The sequence below is a fragment of the Somniosus microcephalus genome, chromosome 1 (assembly GCF_052327205.1).
Source record: "Somniosus microcephalus isolate GS21.2 chromosome 1, FLI_Smic_1.0, whole genome shotgun sequence".
Taxonomy (NCBI): Eukaryota; Metazoa; Chordata; class Chondrichthyes; order Squaliformes; family Somniosidae; genus Somniosus; species Somniosus microcephalus.
The window spans coordinates 162,259,223-162,278,416 of record NC_140987.1 but is presented as its reverse complement, the minus strand read 5'-3'; the positions used below and the strand labels follow the sequence as shown (position 1 = coordinate 162,278,416).

The 19,194-nt window shown below is 44.2% G+C and overlaps 1 protein-coding gene across 4 annotated transcripts in view; it reads left to right on the top strand.

Moving 5' to 3' along the window:
* The window catches only part of commd10 (COMM domain containing 10), a 119,378-nt gene extending 102,965 nt beyond the window's left edge, over positions 1-16,413 (top strand). For 2 of the 4 annotated variants that reach the window (XR_015078233.1, XR_015078234.1), the window contains exons 7-8: positions 12,967-13,026; positions 15,583-15,690. Coding sequence is in view for 2 of the 4 variants with exons in the window: in XM_085987050.1 (XP_085843176.1) it covers positions 12,967-13,026; positions 15,583-15,621 (99 nt within the window). In the remaining 2 variants the exon portion in view is untranslated. Of the gene's footprint in view, positions 1-11,774; positions 11,802-12,966; positions 13,027-15,582 lie in introns of those variants that run through there. The other 2 variants (XM_085987050.1, XM_085987053.1) reach the window with 2 other exon arrangements.
* Positions 16,414-19,194: the final 2,781 nt, after the last annotated feature.

The window sequence follows — 19,194 nt, the reverse complement described above, 5'->3', positions numbered from 1 at the left end:
TGTGTTGTCGAGTACAAATATATTGTCTTGTGATTAATTTGTCCAACAAATTCACCTCAACAAGCTTATTTAAATTCTGTTTTGATATCCTATTTGCAAATAGCCCTGATTCTAGATCAACTGCATTGGCAGATGTCACTTGTAAGGAGTTTATGAATTTAACTGACCTGAAATTGACATGCTAGATGTGGTTGTGGGGAGCAGAAAGATTATAGTGCATGATATGGAATGAATGTATCAAGTTATGACAGGTTTTGTACATACATAAATTCCCCCATACGTTTATTTTTTTTTAAATTGCCATAACCACACACTTTTTTTAAGTTACTGTTTTATTTTTAAGTACTCCAGCACATGCACCATTTCCTGGTTGTGGATGCTCCCAGCTCTACCACCTTTTTCCTCTTTTCCCTGTGGAATACAAACTCGCATCTTACTGCTCCATGGCAAGTGGACCATGACACTAGGGCCGTAATTTTTACGTGTGAGGCGAGCCGGGTGCAGGGGTGCTGCGTAGCGGGTCGGCCTCATGCAGCACTCGGCAGCACACTGTCCACCTTCTCTTGAACTGAATTGGATCATTTGAGTTAGGCCTGCAGGTTTCCCAGCCAGTTAAATGTAGTGGGTCTGATGATGTCATTGATGACTCACCTTGAGCTCAGATATTTAAAGGGGCCTTCCACACATCACACTTAAAGGTTGTTGGAGGAGGATCAGAACTCTTTGGCAGAGGTGTGGTTGTTTAGAAACTGAAGATTTTCCATCTGAGGCTTGAGGGAAGCCGGCAGTCCCAGCGGCAGAAGGCAGCAGCCAGATTCTCTCTCTCCTCCCTGGAAGTCCTGCTCCAGGGTGTTTGAGCACGTAGGGACATCCTGTTCCCTGGGGATGAGTGCAAGAGACCTTCCAGTGAGACCAAGAGGGCATGGTTGGAGATCGCAGAGGAGGTCAGCAGCAGGGATGTAGTTAGGCGGTCCTGGATCCAGTGCCGCAAAAGATTTAATGATCTCATGGGGTCAGGAAAGGTGAGTGCAATGCCACATTCAACTACATCTTGTGCGTATCACCCCAACCACATCACTCTGCTTTCTCAAGCCTACTCCTGCACGTCAATCCTCATATCGATGTACCTTGCAAGGTGCACCCATCCCTCACTCTCTATGCACCTACTCACATTCCTATCTGACTAACCACCACTGACGCTTGCCCTCATCCTAATGCAATCACAGAAAGTTACGCCACAGAAGGAGGCCATTTGGTAATGTCACGCCACTCCCTTATAGTCACCCTCTAGAGATGTAGCCCATCCATTCCTTACACTCATTCCATCACTCTCACTCAAATTTCTCCTCTTTTCCTCCTTGCAGGAGAAGAGAGCCCAGAATATCCGGGAAAGGTAACAAACCGGAGGTGGCCCTCCAATTTACACCAACTTGACTCCAGCAGAGGAGGCGGTGCTGCAAATCACTAGAGTTGCAGAGCTGCTGGTGGTGGGAGACGGAGACCTCTTAGCAACCTGGTGACAGAATTAAATATCATACAGCCACATGGTATACAACAGCCACTCATATGGTGACTTGATGTCAGCAGCCAGTAAAATGTCATCATGTGCATAATGGTAATGTTACCCATTCTTATCATAACACTTCTAATTCATCTCTTTACTCTCCCACAATCCATCAACTGCCCCCCCCCCCCACTGTCTAGCTGGAGGAGGAAGATGACTCCTCAGAGGAAGCTCCAATCTCTGAGGATACACTGTCACCAGACCCACGCGCAGGCAGCACCAGCGCAGATACGCACACCTTAGTGGAGACAGAGAGTAGTGTTGTCACCTGGTGTCTCACAGATCACAAGTGAGCAAGAGCAGATGGTGGAGACAGGGACAGCAGTGGAGAGCCCTCGTTGGAGGATGCTCAAGATGGAGATAGACTCGTCCATTCTCTGTACAGTCGTGGCAGCAAAAGCTGCCAGAGCCTCACGTATTTGTTGCTGCTCCTTCAAGACCTCCCTCTTTCTCGACGGTCCCCAAGGTTCAGCATCTGCATGTAACTGAGCAGAGCTGGGAGCGTCGTGCACCCTCCGACGAGGTCTCTCCACAGCTGTCCTTGGTGACAGAATTAAAAAATATACAGCCATTTAAATTCCCCAGCTGCCGTGGGGGGATTTGAACTCATGTTCCCCAGATCATTAGTCCAGTAACATAACCACTATGCTACCGTACCCATTAAGCGAATGGTGAGACATTACTTAATCTCAAGCAATGGGGGTTTGGTTGACAGGGATGGTTTGGTCATTGTAGGACTGCTTTGTGGTGTTGACACTCTAGGACACATCTGGTGGACATGTGGCTGTCATTATAGTGCTCCTTGGCCTCCAACGATGTCGCCAACTACATCTTTAGTGGATAACCCAAGCAGCCAGCCGGTAAGTTTGTTTGGAGGTGTGAAGAGCTGAGGGAGGGTGGACTGGCGCAGAACGAAAGAGTCATGACAGCTGCCAGGGAATCTGGCACACGCTTGCATGATCTTTTTATGGTTGCAGACGAGCTGCTCGTTGAGGGAGTGGAAGCCCTTGCGGTTCACAAACACTCCTGGGTGATGAGGGGGTGCCTTGATGGTCACGTGTGCGGTCGATGATGCCCTGCACCTGTGAGAAGCCAGCCAGAGTCGCAAAGCCGAGTGCCCGCTCAGTAACACTGGCTTCATTGGCAAAATTGATATAATTGGCTGACTTGTGAAACGTGGCATCAGTCACCTGGGTGATGCATTTGTGGGCGGCCGACTGCGAGATCCCGCAAATGTCTGCTGCAGATCCCTGGAAGGAGCCTGAGGTGAAGAAGTTGAGGGTGGCGGTGACTTTGACAGCCACTAGTAAGACGTGTCCTCTGGGCAGCAGGTCTTGTTCCAGCAAGCTACAAATGTCTGCGATGACCTGGCGTGATAGCCTGAGCCTCTTGAAGCACTGCTGCTCAGCCATGTCCAGGAAGTTCATCATCTGCCTGTATACCCTATGTTGGGGGTATCACCTCTGGCGCGGTGCACCCCTGTGCTGATCCCCCCTCTTCTGTGGAGCATCAGGTCGGTGAGAAGAAGGCTGCTGCCGTGGTTGCTACTGGTGTGGCTGGTGTTGTTGGTGCTGGGGCTCATCTTGGTCTGAATCTGAGGTCCAAGGTGAGACAGCATAAGCGGCACCCATGCTGATCTAATAGATGCCAGGTAAAGTGGAGATCAGAAGCACAATCCTCGAATGTAGTGAGAGTGGCTTCTGAGGTTGCAGAAATCGCCTGCAAACTCCTGAAAGCGAAATCTCTGCACAAAATGGTTTCAGCCAGAGCCTTCCCCTTAGCCAAGGGGGCAGGTGTATGGTGTGAGTATTTGTGCTTTTTCCAGCTGTCACTTAATGAAGTAGCACAATGGCCACTGAGCCTCCACCTCCCCTTCACAGGCGAGGTTCCCGAGGTATGTGAATCCCGTGTGCAACCAGTTAAAGTTCAAACCTGACGTTAAAAAGGCAGTTAATGGTCTGTAAATGAACAGTTAACAACCTCCAATGAGGTCGCCTGCCTTTCCTGAGCGGGTCTGTGCCGGAAGTTGGTGGGATGATGGCGGGTTCCCGACGCGCTGTCAATTTCAGCGCGTTTAACTGCCAACCCGCTCCCAGACCCGCACGCTCTCCAATGTGAAAATTACGGCTTAGGAAACCTAACACTGCTGTCAAAATTAATCCCATCTAAAAAAGTAGTGCTTTAGATTGTCATAAAGCAGTATTCTGTAACTCTCATCAACTTAATATGTCCCCCCTAAAATTGCAGATTTGTTTAATAAAAGAATGATTGTGGCTAGAAATGATAGATTTAATGGCATTTGTTCTCTCCAGCACTTTGATGTCTTGAGGCACAACAATGAACAAATCTAAAATCTCTACGGTTGTGAAGCATTGCTTTATAGTTTTCATATTACAGAAGCATGACTACACTTGGCATCAGTAGCTCTTACATTCTGTCTACATAGCCAATTTTTAGAAAGAAAGCTAACCAGCATTTGCTAGTGGTGTAAGCATTTCTTTAAAACCAACATATATTGCAGAGTCCTAGGGGGCGATTTTGCCAGCCCTCGGGAGGCGGGTATGGAGACGGGACTGCCAGGAAAATGGCAGAATTTGGGGGTGGGTGCCCAACCCGCCCCCAACCCGCCTCCATGCCATCTTCCCAGGAGGCGGGTAGCCATCCCTCACCGGGTACTGTCTCCTTGGAGGCGGGAAGGATTAAAGCCTATTAACTGGCCGAAGGCTCCGAAACCTGCCAGCTCAGCGAGGCAAGTAGGGGGGTGCAAAAGTGTGCTGTGAAGGTAAATGATGGGTGCAAGAGTGGAGAGGTGCGTATCTGAGGTAAGTGCAAAATGTTATTAAAAGTGTACTTTGTTTCTTCCTGCAGACTTCAGTCGTTATGTATACAGAGAGTCTCGCTCCTCCACTTTGGGGATGACAGATGGCCGTTGCATTCTCAGATGCAACAACCATCCCATTTCTGTAAAAGAAGTTTGATGAGGTCACTGTTTGACAGCTTCCCACCCCTGACTGTGATCATGTCCGCTCCAACACCGACGCACTTACCTGACTACCAAGGAGCGTTCCTGTGGGTCCCTGGTGATGATTTTCTGCCCTCCTTGTCATTTCCGCCGGGTCCGTGTGGGAGTTGGGCTTGTAAATGAAGACTAGTGGTTAAAATGGTTCAGGCCTCATGCTGGTGAGTCGGGGCAAGACTGCTGCTTGTCCTGCTGGCCCCATGCTCACTGCTCACCCCAGGTTAAAATTGGGCCTATAGATTCAAGAAGCTCTTTTATTTAATAAGTGACACTTAATTAATAAGCAAGTCTCATCTTAGCAATGTCACTCTAAATATAACCAGCACACTAAACATTTGATGCAAAAACATTGGGGCAGTAATTCCTCCCCAAACGCGTGAGTACGGAAGGGGTACTCACGCATCTGGCCGGAGGAAATGCCGGTTTTCAGCATGCACAGCGCATGCGCTGAAAACCGGCATTTCCTCTCCTCTAACCCAAGAGTTGAAGAGGCTAGCGTGTGCGCTGTAGGGGGCAGCGCGTGCGTCTTGGATTTCCTCTGTTTTGGGGGATTTGCACATGTGTAAAGGCCTCCGGTCTTTACGCTTGTAAAAAGCACACGTAAGTATTTATTTTTACAGGTAAGTGGTGTTTTAGTGCAATTTAGAATTTTTTTTCCCACAGGTTTATTATTTTAAAGAATCTACAATAAGGTAAGTTTAGTTTTAGACCCTTTTTATTAAAAATTTATTTTTTTCAAAAATAAATTATTGTTTAAATTAGTTTTTTAACTTATTTATACTTAATTTAATGATTGGGATGTTTTTTAAATTTTTATTTAAAGTTTAAATAGTGTTTTGGGCCCCTGTAGTTTTCATGAGTTTGACAGTTCTTACTCTCAAACTCATGAATGAACCTTCCCCTCCCCTGATTGGTTGTACAGTGCTCACCTGATCCCAGCCGGCACATCGCACTAACTATGCCGCTGGATCAGGTAAGCACAGCGCGCCGACATCAGAACCGGGCCTGTGACAGGAAATGCAAGCAGGCCCGGGCTTCAGATGTCAGCGCGCAGGGTGAGTGCAGATCGGGGGCTTGCACGCGCGGCAAGCCCCCGACACCAAGTTCTGGGCCAATATTCCTGGGTACTGTTCAGTTGTTAATTATTCACAGACAAAACTGGTACAACAACTTGGCATTTATATAGTACAAAAGCAAAATACTGCGGATGCTGGAAATCTGAAATAAAAACAGAAAATGCTGGAAATACTCAGCAGGTCAGACAGCATCTGTGGAGAGAGAGAAACACAGTTAACGTTTCAGGTCGATTACCTTTCATCAGAACTGGAAAAGGTTAGAGATATAACAGGTTTTAAGCAAGTGCGGGGGGAGGGGAGGAAAGAACAAAAGGGAAGGTCTGTGATAGGGGGAAGGCAAAAGAGATTAAATTACAAAAGGGATGATGGTGCAAGGCAAAGGGGGATGGTAATGGGACAAGTAAAGAATCAAAAGATCCCTCTACACCTCCATCCCCTACCAGGAGAGCCTGAGGGCCCTCCACTTCTTCCTTGAACGGAGGCCCAACCAGTCCCCATCCACCATCACCCTCGTCTGCCTGGCTGAACATGTTCTCACATTGAACAACTTCACTCACTTCCTCCAAATAAAATGTGTTGCTATGGGAATCTGTATGGGTCCTAGCTATGTCTGCCTTTTCATAGGATATGTGGAACATTCTTTGCTCCAGTCCTACTCAGGTCCCCTCCCTCATCTCTTTTTCCGGTACATTGATGACCGTATCGGTACCGTTTCCTGCTCTCGCCCCGAACTGGAAAATTTCATCAACTTTACTTCCAATTTCCACCCTTCCCTTGCCTTCACATGGTCCATTTCCGACTCTTCCCTTCCCTTTCTCGATTTCTTTAACTCAATCGACCCAATACCCACTAAGCCCACCGGCTCCCACAGCTACCTTGGCTACACTTCCTCCCACATTGCCTCCTGTAAGGACTCTAATTCCATCCTACCAGTTTCTCCGTCTCCGTTGCATCTGTTCTAACGATGCCACCTTCCATACCAGTGCTTTCAATATGTCTTCCTTTTTCCTTAACCGAGAATTCCCCTCCATCATGGTTGACAGGGCCTTCGACTGTATCTGGCCCATTTCCCGCACTTCTGCTCTCTTCCCCCCACCACCCCCCCTCCCCCCCTCCCTCCCTCCCAGAACCACGATAGGGTTCCTCTTGTCCTCACCTTCCACTCCACCAGCCTCCACACTCGACGTGTCATCTTCTGCAATTTCCGCCACATACAGCGTGATGCCGCCACCAAACAGGTCTTCTCCTACCCTACCCTCTCAGCATTTGGAAGGGACCACTCCCACTCCCTCCGCAAAACCCTGGTCCACTCCTCAATCAATCCCTCCCCTTCCCACGGCACCTTCCCGTTCAAGTGCAGGATATGCAGCACCTGCCCTTTTACCTCCTCCCTTCTCACCGTCCAGGGCCCCAAACACTCCTTCCAGGTGAAAGTGATTTACTTGTACTACTTGCAATTTAGTATACTGTATTCGCTGCTCACGATGCGGTCTCCTCTACATCAGGGAGACCAAATGTAGATTGGGTGACTGCTTTGCAGAACACCTCCATTTAGTCCGCAAGCGTGACCCTGAGCTTCGGGTCGCCTGTCATTTTAACTCTCCATTCCACTCCTACCTCTTTCTCCTCGGCCTCTTACACTGTTCTAATGAAGCTCAATGTAAGCTCGAGGATCAGCACCTCATCTTTTGATTAGGCATTTTACAGCCCTCAACATTAGTTCAACAATTTCAGATCATAACCATTGCCCCCATTTTTTTGGACAACAGCTGTTGATGATTCTGCTATTCCCATTTACACCTTTTGTTTGCTTGTCCCATTAGCACCCCCTTTTGCTTTGCACCATCATCCCTTTTGTCATTTAATCTCTCCTGCCTCTCGCAGACCTTTCCTTTTGTTTTTTTCCTCCCCTCCCCCTTTTCCCTGCCTCCGTACTTGCTTAAAACCTGTTACATCTCTAACTTTTTCCAGTTCTGATGAAATGTCACCGACTTGAAACGTTAACTCTGTTTCTCTCTCCACAAATGCTGCCTGACCTGCTGAGTATTTCCAGCATTTTCTGCATTTATATAGTGCCTTAATGTAGAAAAATGTCCTATGGTGCTTCATAGAAATTTCAGGTATCAGGAATTCATTGAACTTAAAGGAAAACAGATGTAGCAAAATATAACTGACGTGGTTATAATATGTCAACAATGCAACAATAATTGAATGGACTTAATAAAATGAGCACACTTTTCCAGTATGATGTTTAATTGTGGTATAGTGCCTCTTTGATCAGTCAAATCACAGAACAAAAAAACTGTCATTCAGAATCAGTCATTCAATCAGATCCCATTGTGATTTTCATATACTACAAAAAAAATTGTCTTGGGCTTAGTTGTTACGACAGTTTCCCATCTCCACTATCTATACCCCTAAAAAAAAATGTATAATATAATACTACTCTCTCAAACTACCACATCCTCTCTCTGATCTGAACTTTCTTATAGGTCAACATGAGTTAAACCAAAGACATCATCTTGGTTCTCATCACTGCCTAAATACCACTGATTTCATAAGTATCCCCAGCTGCTGGTTCAGCTTAAATCTGGTGGTGTGCAGTCTTCGTAATCTGCTCAGTGCAACGTTTATTTTCCTATCCCACATCCAGTCAGTCACAAAGACTACTTTTCCACCTCCGTAACATTGCCCACTTGCGGTCCCAGCACACTTCCTCCACCATTAAAATCCTAATCCATGCCTCCTTCATCTCAAGAATTGTCGTCTTGAATAGGCTCCTCTCCACCCCATCATTCACAAACCCCAGTTGATGTAGAATTTTGTGACCCAAGTTATTTCTCGTATAAAGCCCCGCAAACTCATTACCCTTGTTCTTGCCAAGCTTCACTTGGAGAAGGAAAGAGAACTAGAAGTGGAGGAGGAAAGATAGTGTGTGACAGACATACAGAAAGAAAGAGGAAAGAGACATACAAAGAGTGTTAGAGGCAGAGAGAAAGGTACAGACGAGACAGACAAGGAGAAACGAGGAATAGAGCAAAATAGTCAAACCGATGCAGAGTCGTCGAAAAACAGTGTCAGAATTTAGAGCAATGGAGTGTGAAAGACAGAGAACAAGATTTAGTAGGAGATGAACAGAAAGAAGATTGCAGGATTTTTGACATTTCTGTTCATGATCAATACTGAGAGATCAACAAAACTCTAATGCAGAGGTAGAAAAATGCCCCACAGAGGAAGAAAGGAAGGACACATTGTGTTGTTGACAGGTGATCAAGGCTTGGTCAAATAGATATGTCTTAAGGAGGCTTTAAAAGTAAAAGTAACAGGTGGAAAATAGAGACATGGAGGGTTTTCGGAAGGAGATCCAGATAATGGAGCCTTCAGCTGTCCCAGCCCTATCACCAATGGTGAAGCAGATGTGAGCGGTAGAGCCACAGAAAACCAAAATCAGAGAATGGAGCACACAGGAGAGAAGGTTGCAGAGGTGGAGGGATTTATAATGAATACAAGGGTTTTAGATTTGTTGCATTGGCAGAAAGCAAGGGTAGATTAGTAAAAATGGAGGTGGTGCGTGCTGGCCATGTTTTGTACAAATTGAAGTTTAGTGAGACTGAGAAATATAAATATGTGGGGCCTATTAAAGGTACATGGGCAAAACAACAATTTGTGTTAATATTTTCTTGAACTGTGACTATGTCTGACATTTATTGTTTAAATCTTTACTATTAGAAACAATCTTTAGTATTGGTGTTTAACTACAATATGTTTTGTAAATTGCTTTGGGTGGTAACAAATGAGCAAGATGATAGTTAAGCACAGTAGCATTTCTAATGTAATGAATGCATATTTCAGCTTGGTAAAAACCAAATTATTTGTTTTCTTGGACCATTTATCTGGATATTGCAGGGGGGAAAAGTGATGCAATTTAGTCTTGAGGGCCGCCTGACATTGATACACTACACTGAAGACTGGAATTCCTTTAAATCTGTAATGAGCATTAGGAGATCCAAGTAGATATTCACAGTAACAATTAAGTGAGTGTTTGATGTTTCCACTGCAATAGGAGAGCACATCTCTGTGGAAAAGTGGACAGAGTACGGTGTCTCTATGAAGTGGGTTCAGAGGGGTAAAATGCTTCTGTAAACGGGCGGTGGGGGGGGGGAAGAGATCGTTGAATGCAAGAGAGTTCCTGTTGAGATAACTCTTGGAGAAAATGGTGCTCTTTGGCTGTTCTGTTGAATATGCAAATGTCAATTCTTTCCTTTTTTAGGTTTAAAAATCTATTTGTGAAAGTATGAAAATGCTTAAAATGAACCAGAATGCATGATTTTAAAGTAAAAACGTAAAATTTTCCAGGGGTGCATGGACCTCCTAGTTTGTGTTTCCAACATTTTGATTTCCTTATTCAGGCTGTCATGTACTTAATGTTTTTTTTCCCCCCTCCAGTGTAATTGTTTTGTACACCTCCTATTTAAATGACAACCTTGTGTAACTACTGTTTTCACACGTAAGGGCCATCCTTGTCAGCTTATTTGGGACTGTGTGGGTTTTTGGTTGTATTTTAGGTTGGCATGCCATGGGTACTACAACTTTCTGTCATGTTACAACAAAGATGCAGGGAATTTAAACAAGATGTACACTTCAGCTTTATCAAATTACATCACAGTTTTTGACACAAATAGAACTAACTTCTAAATGATCAATAATTGACGGTACACAAGGATGGGTTGAATTGTATGGTCAAAAACTTGAGCCCTTACTTGATCAATGGGTATCAGCAACAGCTTTTGGATTCCAATCCTTTTTAGCATGTCTTTTGACCATGATGTTCTTGGAGGCTTCCAGAATGTGCCAATGGTCTTTTTTAGTGGTGCAGATAGAATGAAAGGCTTGTATGCCTAACTGTTGTCCCAGAACAGCTCAGTTACAATGCGTATGCTAATGATGTCATTGCTGCTCATTCGCAGTGTAGATTCTGGTGCTGTAGATACCGGTGAAAAGCTGAACTTTCCATAAAACCCAACCATGGAGATTACCCTGCCGCAGGGTGTTTCTTGCTCTCCACCTTACCATAAAACCTAGGTCTAACATCAAGAATGAAGTAATCTCCTTACTTGGGGAGTTTGTTCACAGAACTTTCTAGTTTGGGTAAGTTCAGCAACTGCAAAGAGATTGTCTGATTACTTGCTTTGCTTGAAGTTCTGGGTGTTCTCTACCACAGTAATGCCTTCCTTTCCATATACGTGCGAGTTTATCCGCTTTCTCCCAAATAAAACCAAAGCCATGATCATTGATGGCTAGAAACTTTCAACCTGCCATGCTTGCTCTCTGTCCCAGGAAATAATAGGCTGGCATCATGTTAGGAATTTGTTCCTTCTTGGAGGAGGCAATCCAGGGAGGCGTTAGCCAGGAAGATCTGGAATTGAGTGACTGGCTGTTGACTGCGTCCACCACTGCCAAGAGCTGGAGGTTGCCCTAATAAAAAAAACAGTAGGAGATGGAGGAGAAACTCAGCACAGCCTATATATGAAAAAATAGGTGGTTCTGGCAAACGGAAACAGTGGGAATAATGCAAGCATTTGAGACCGTACAGCCATTGTGGAGATAGCAAAGTCATTAGAGATGAATAAGTGGTTAGTGTGCATGTGTGTCTGTTAAAGAGTCAGCCAATCGCTGTTAAATTATGCAGTTGAGGAAAAAGGTGTCTAATTGACTGTCATTGTGCTTGTGAAATTTTCCTAATAAATGTTCTTACAGCTACTTTCCAAAACTCCTCCAATATTTCAAATCAACACATCGTGCATGCTGAATTGTCTGGGGGCTTTGACCATGCTGAGTGGCGAAAGCTGAAACTTCTTTTGAAGCTATAGAAAACCAAACTTCACTCTGAACAAGTCAATGAAAGTGTAGAGCCATACTTGGATTTATAAAACTTATTTTCCATCCTTATGTACAATAATATGTGCCAGTAATCACTGCACAGTTGAATAGAAATATCCTTTTTGTAATTTAATTAATTAATAAAGATGCAGCTGAGACAGTTCAACTGTGACAACTATAGGGCACTGTTCTCAAGAATAATGTTCAATTTCATCTGTATCTTTATCACTTACAGAAACTGTATTGAGCAATTAAGAGCTGGAAAAGAAGTTGTGTGGAACAATTTTAAGTATCGTACGCACAAGACTACAGTTATGATTTTTAGAAAAACAATTTTGAAGATGAGTTGATTTCATTTTTTGGTCAACCGATTTTCACAATGTTTGAAGTTCCATTAGTTGATCTAACTTTTCAAAGCCATACCATACCTGGAATACTGCATACAGTTTTGGTGTCCATACTTAAGAAAAGACATACTTGCTCTCGAGTCAGTACAAAGAAGGTTCACTCGGTTAATCCTGGGGATGAGGGGATGGACATATGAGGAGAGGTTGAGTAGATTGGGACTCTACTCATTGGAGTTCAGAAAAATGAGAGGCGATCTTATTGAAACATATAAGATTGTGAAGGGGTTGGATTGGGTGGATGCGGGGAGGATGTTCCCGATGATGGGTGAGACTAGAACTAGGGGGCATAGTCTTAGAATAAGGGGCTGCTCTTTCAAAACTGAGATGAGGAGGAACTACTTCAGTCAGAGGGTGGTAGGTCCATGGAATATGCTGCCCCAAAAAGCTGTAGAAGCTACATCATTACATAAATTTAAAACAGAAATAGACAGTTTCCTAGAAGTAAAGGGAATTAAGGGTTACGGGGAGCGGGCAGGAATTTGGACATGAGTCTAGGTTCGGATCGGACATGGCCCTGTGGGTAGTGGAGCGGGCCCAGGGGCCGTGTAGCCTGATCCTGCTCCTATTTCGTGTGTCTAATTCTGTTAGATTCAGGAGATGGTTCTGTGATAGTAGATTGGCGGTTAGGATCAGATCAGCCATGATCTTATTGAATGGCGGAGCAGGCTCGAGGGGCTGATTGGCCTACTCCTGCTCCTATTTCTTATGTTCTTATGATTAGACTTTAACAACTCTGGCATTCATTACAACTGTTTCGCTGGCTACAGAGTTTAAAAATCTCTGGGGGAAAATGAATAATGTTTCTACAATTGATTGATGTGGGAAGTGCTGACTGTTTAATTGGTGCAATTTGATTTTCTCTCTGAATATTTTTAAGGCTTCGCTCCCATTGGTTGCTGATGTGCACTTGGAATGGATAGTTTATCATCTCTGTAATTAACCAAATTGAATACCATTTTTTGTGGTTAGTGAAATCCATTCACTTTACAAATTAAAAAAATATTTTTGTTTTAAATACAGAATACAGAAAAGGTTTTTGTGGAATTTAACCATGGAGAACTTTTAGAATTTTACAACAAGGTGAGTAATTCTTTATTTGTGGTGAATCTATAAATTGACAGTCCACTTCCTAGTACTGAATTGACTTTACAACAAGCATTAGTAATGACCAGCACACTTCTTATTTACTGTAGAAAAACATTTTGCATCTTGATTGAATATTCAACTTATTTGTACGAGTGCCAACTTTGCCCTAAAGAAAGCCTTTTTGGCTCCTGATAGTTCGGCCAGTTTATCCAGAGAGCTGCTGAGTCATACAGTTAAGGTAGGTCCCTGGTTTTTCAGTCTGTTGATCTCGGCCAGGGTGGTGGTAAGGGCCCCTACTATCACTGAGTTAGGGAGGGAAAACCTAGGCAGTGCCCCATATCACTATACAGCGATGTTTGCTAGAAGTACACGTGGACCTTTGGTGAGGATGAATCCAGCTTAGCTGTGATGCTCTTGCCTTCTTCCTCTCCTGCAAGAGTGACTGCTTGTTGAGTTACAATTCAGCAGTTACTAGATGCACGCCAGCTCCTCAGGTAAGTGATCATCATTCATGTGTGAGCCCTCAACCGTGGGTGCAGGTAGGCTATCTGACTGGAGGGGGCATCACAGTTGACCCTGATCCTGTTTGCACTGTACGTCCACACACATACTTTCCAGTTTGTAACATTGATAGTGATCAGGGGCAAGAATCCTGGCTGATTCCTCTCCTCCCAACCCAAACGTCCTGAAGCCAATTTTAATCACGCCATCAAAACTGAGATCAGGTAACTAAGCGAAGACTGGAGATTGAAATTGGTACTTCCTGATCTGTATAGCTCAGTTACTCACAGGGTAAACTCATTGGGTGAATGAAGAAGCCTGTGGAGTTTATTTTTAAAATATTGCCTTTCAAGCCTTAGCACCAGCCACTGCAAGTTCAAGTCTAACTCCACTCCGTTTTCAATTTGAGCCATGTCTCACGGGTCAGAAATACAGTCAGAAGAGAAAGTCATACCTCATGGTGACAGCTACATCATTGATGGTTGCCTGGGAGTAGGTCAGGTCAGTAGACATGCTGCCAAATGCAACTATTTATCTTTGCCTCTGGAGCCAGGCAACAAACCCCCTTCAAAGAAGTGTTTGGTACCTATGACAATGCTGTGGATATGTCATTTATATTAGGAACGTTGCTCTGACCATGTGCTCTTCAACAAAAGCAACCCTGTAAGGTAAACAGCGTATGAGTCACTATAATGTAGGTTACTTTGCACATCTCAGCCATGGGCCTCCTTGCATTCACTATCCTAATTCTTTTTCCTTCAAGTGTATAACACTTCCCTTCACATAGTGGTCTGTAACATATTAATTATCCACAATAAAAGCTTCATAACTCCAGTCTCTCAAATTCCAGCTTCCATTTTCCTTCTCATCCTGAAATTTGAAGAAAATTGGTTGTTTTGTGAGTACATTAGAATCACATGCTACAGTATTTTACCATTCACTTTCTAATCAATAAGTTATTCCTTACAATGTTTAATGGTATTGTAAAATGTAATTTTGTTAAGCAGCAGGTGAAGTATGAAAACATAATATATTCTGTTTGGGGCTGTGTTTTATATACACATGGAGAATAGGTAAGTTGATAGAATTAGAAGCAGCATGATAAATTTTGATACAGGAGGCGGGACTACAATTTTTGTGGTTGTAGTCCCGCCTCCATCGAGTTGTGGCCAACCCACGCGATTTTCACTTGATTGACCTTATTGAGCCCGCTCAGCAGGCTAATTAAGGGCCACCCGGCAACAGGTGACATCACAGATTGACATTTCATCTGTCAAGAGCTTTTGACAGATGAAATATCAGCGTTTGACAGCTCTTTGAAGCTGTCAAACACTGACAATCTGTACTCTTAAGTTAATTACTTCCTCTCAGGCTGATTTAGAGATCTCTCCAGAACAGAAAGTTGAATGCTGCAACTTTTGACAGCTCGCAGCCATTCTGCTTTCTGTGCCGGTGAGATGAGTTATTCCCGAGACCTGAAGGAAGGAAGGCTGTAAAGGTAAGTAAAACTTATTTAAACATTTTACACACACCAAACACCCCTACCTCTGCACTCATGCACACATCACTCACCTGAACACTAGACATCTCAACCCCTTCAGCCCGACGGTCCGCCTCGCTAACTTGGCATGGTTTGGAGCCGTCGGGAATCCCACACTTCAGGAATAAAAATAGGGATTAGGCTAAAAACTGCCTGTTAACAGGCAGTTAATTGGCACTAATCCCCTTCCCGCCTCGGGGAGGCGGCTCCCAGCACAGGTCGGGTATCCGCCTCCTTTGAAATTGGCATGGAGGCGGGTTGGTGGCGGGATGGGTTCGTGCCCCCCCGATTTCGAGATTTTAACCCCCCACACGCCTCCAATCCCGCCTCCACGGCCCAATGAAAATCATGCCCAAAAGAGTCTGGAGTTGGCCATGAGCAAATTGAACTCAATAAAATTTGCCTTGCATCTATCCACATCCCTTGCATTCAAATGGCAGCTGACATAACGTTCAATAGCACAAAAATGATCTAAAATACACTTGTATTTGTTTTTTTATCCTCTATAGTTGGAAATCATACAAGCACAGTTGGACTCTCTTACATGAACAAGGGGTACAGATTCTCCAAAAACGCACTCGTCAACCGTCGGTTTAATTTCATCACACAATATATGTTGCAGAAATCAAATGAACTGTCTCCGTCAAGTAAGGCAGCATAGTTATAAAGTTTCCACTTTTGGATGTCTTCACAGGTCAATTGTTCTCGGCTTTCACAAATTGTTACTTAAAATTCAATAGCACATTAACTGAATACTGGCTAAAAGGTGCCCTCTATTGATTCAGAATTATTGACCTCAATTAAGGATGAATTGATGATCTAAACATGGTGTGATTTGGGATTTATCCACTGGCAGATTGGGAAGGGATATATTTGGTTTGAAAATTAAAATTAAAATTGTAATATAGCTTTGGGAGGAATTGAACAGCAGTAATGGTTTTCATTTGGTATTGTCTTGCGAAGGCTGGAAGATTGATGGACTTAGCCTTTAATTTCCTCTTTCAGTATTCCAGCCTATTGACCCTTTGGCACGACAGTTTACCCATATATCTGTTAATGAATTCCATGCTGTTAATATAGCAAACCCTTATACCAAATTGCACTTCCTGAAGTTAAAAATCATTTAAATTTTTTGTTCTTGCCACATTTTCCATATTGTATGAGTCAAAATTTTAAATAACGACTGAAATATGTACATGTTGTATCATCATGATTTGTATTGCCTGCTGAATTAAGATGTCAGAATAACCTTGTTAGTGGACTGCAAATGGTAATGAACTTTCAGGCTAAAAATAGGATTGAAACACTTGCATAAACTGAAATAAATATGGAGTTGTTGATTTGCGGTGTGGATTTTTTAACGTGTACCATGACAAGGTATCAACTTGATATGGATTGTATCGGGTGGGGAAGTTATTAACTGTTGTATCCGTGTGTTAATGGAGACACGGAATGCAGGAGTTGGTTTAACAGGTGTTTACTGAACAAAGTCTGGAGGTGAACTAACAGATACAAGACACTATACAGGCTTATATAGCCCGAGTGGCCACTACCGGCATTACAGTACACAGGGGCTCTTAAAGGCACATTCACCACAATTCCTCCCCTTTTAGACAACCAGTACATAACATTTTAAGTAATCATTAATTAACATGTTTACAAGAACAATAATCTACACATTTGCTGCAGTTAATCAATTATAAGTCAGTCTCTCTGGAGGCTTCCTGACTCGGTCCGGATAACGCCTCGGTGGTGTAGTAGTTTTCGGTAGTGTAGTAGGTTCTTTTGGCAAGGTCGATTCGGCTTGAATGCCAGTGTCGGGTTCATCTGGTTCCAGTATCACCAGATCGGAGGTAGATACTATGGGTATCTCTGCTTCATCATTAGGCGTATAGAGTTGTGGTGTAGGTTGTCCCTTTTCGGATGACTATGATCTGGTCAGCATGGCGCATTATTATGCTTTCTCCAGTGTCCACGGTATACATCAGCGGTCCTAGTCTTGTGCAAATAGTTCCAGGCTGCCATTTCTCGGTACGGTAGTCCCGGGCCAAAACTTGTTGACCTATCTGGAAGGTTCTAGTTGGCCTTTCATTCATGCCTTGAAATTGCCGGTTCTCTACGTCCCTTCTGATGTTTGGCTTGATCAAATCCAGCCGGCATCTTAGTCTTCTATTGAAAAACATCATGGCGGGAGTTTGGTTTGTAACCACATGTGTTGCATTCCTGTATGCAAACAAGAAATTATCTACCTTATGCTGTAGATTTATGTCTTCATTACCCATGGCCTTTATGGCTTTCTTGAAGGTCTGGACAAACCTTTCATCAATCCCCATTGGTGGCGTGATGGTATGGGGCGGACGTGTAGTGCTTAACCCCATTGTTTTTTTAAGAACTTCCTGAATTCTTCGGACACAAATTGCGGTCCATTATCAGAACAGATCTGTTCAGGCAGCCCATTCCTGGCAAATATGGTCCTTAATACTGTGATGTTTTTTTCCGTGGTGGTGGAGGACATCTTTATTACCTCCGGCCACTTGGAGTGTGCATCAACCGCGATTAAGAACATTGAGTCCATAAATGGACCAGCAAAGTCGATGTGTACCCTTTGCCATGGAGATGAGGGCCACTCCCATGGATGTAGAGGGGCGTTTTGGACCTTCTGGCATCCTAGACAGCCCTTGGTCATTTCTTCGATGTCTCCATCGATACCTGGCCACCACACAAACGCTCTGGCTAGGTTCTTCATTTTCACTCCACCCAGATGCCCCTCGTGAAGCTCTTTTAGCACTTTATCCTGGAGTTTGGGTGGAATCACCACTCTGGATCCACACATCAAGGTTCCTCGGCACACCGACAGCTGTTCTCTTCTTTGCGAGAATGCTGGCAACAGTGGTTCGCCATGTGCTGGCCATCCCTTCACCGTTAAATCGTAGACTCGTGAGAGAGTCGGGTCATTTCTCGTTTCCTTTTCAATGGTAGAATTTGTTACTGGTAGACATTCCACTATGGTTGAGTGGAACATCTCCACTGGGCCCACTGTAGGTGCCTCTTCTACCGTTGGCAACGGTAGACGCGATAAACCGTCAGCATTTCCATGCTGTTTTGATCCTTTGTATTCTATGTCATATTGGTGTGCCCCTAGGAAAAGGGACCACCTCTGTAGCCTTTGCGCTGTCATAATGGGAACGCCCTTTTCAGGGTTGAATATGGAGACGAGGGGTTGATGGTCCGTCAACAAGGTAAATTTTTGTCCATGTAGGTAATGATTGAATTTCTTCACTCCCCATACCAGGCTGAGTGCTTCCCTGTCGATCTGGGCATAGTTACGCTCAGCTGAGTTCAATGAGCGTGACGCAAAAGCTATCGGCCGCTCCAAGCCATCAGGGAATCTATGCGATAATACCGCTCCTACGCCGTAAGGGGATGCATCGCACGCCAGTCTGATTGGCAGTGATGGGTTGTAATGAGCCAAAACTTCCTTGGACGTGATCAAGCCTTTGCATTTATGGAAGGCACGTTTACAGTCTTCGCTCCATTTCCAATTTACTCCCGTTTGTAGCAGTTCATTAAGAGGGTGCAGAACAGTTGACAAGTTCGGTAAAAATTTATGATAGTAATTTATTAATCCCAGGAACGACCTTAATTGTGAGACATTTTCAGGTGCTGGGGCTTTTATGACCGCTTCAATTTTTTCAGGTGACTTATGCAACCCTTCTTCGTTAATTATGTGGCCACAATATGATATTTGTTTCTGGAAAAATTCGCACTTGGGGCGATTTGCTCGTAGGCCCCGTTCTCTCAGCCTAGTGAGCACCTGCTCCAAATTGGCACGGTGCTCGTTGTCATTTTCTCCTGTTACAAGGATGTCGTCTAGGTAGCATTAAGTCCCCGGAATCCCTTGCAGGACTTGCTCCATAGCTCTTTGCCAGATAGCTGGAGCTGATGCTACTCCGAAAACCAGTCGATTGTACTGGTATAGGCCTTTGTGTGTGTTTATCGTGAGATACTTTTTAGAGGCCTCCTCGACCTCCATCTGTAAATATGCCTGTGCCAAGTCAATTTTGGTGAAACGTTTCCCTCCGGATAGTGAGGCGAAAATATCTTCTATCCTCGGAAGAGGA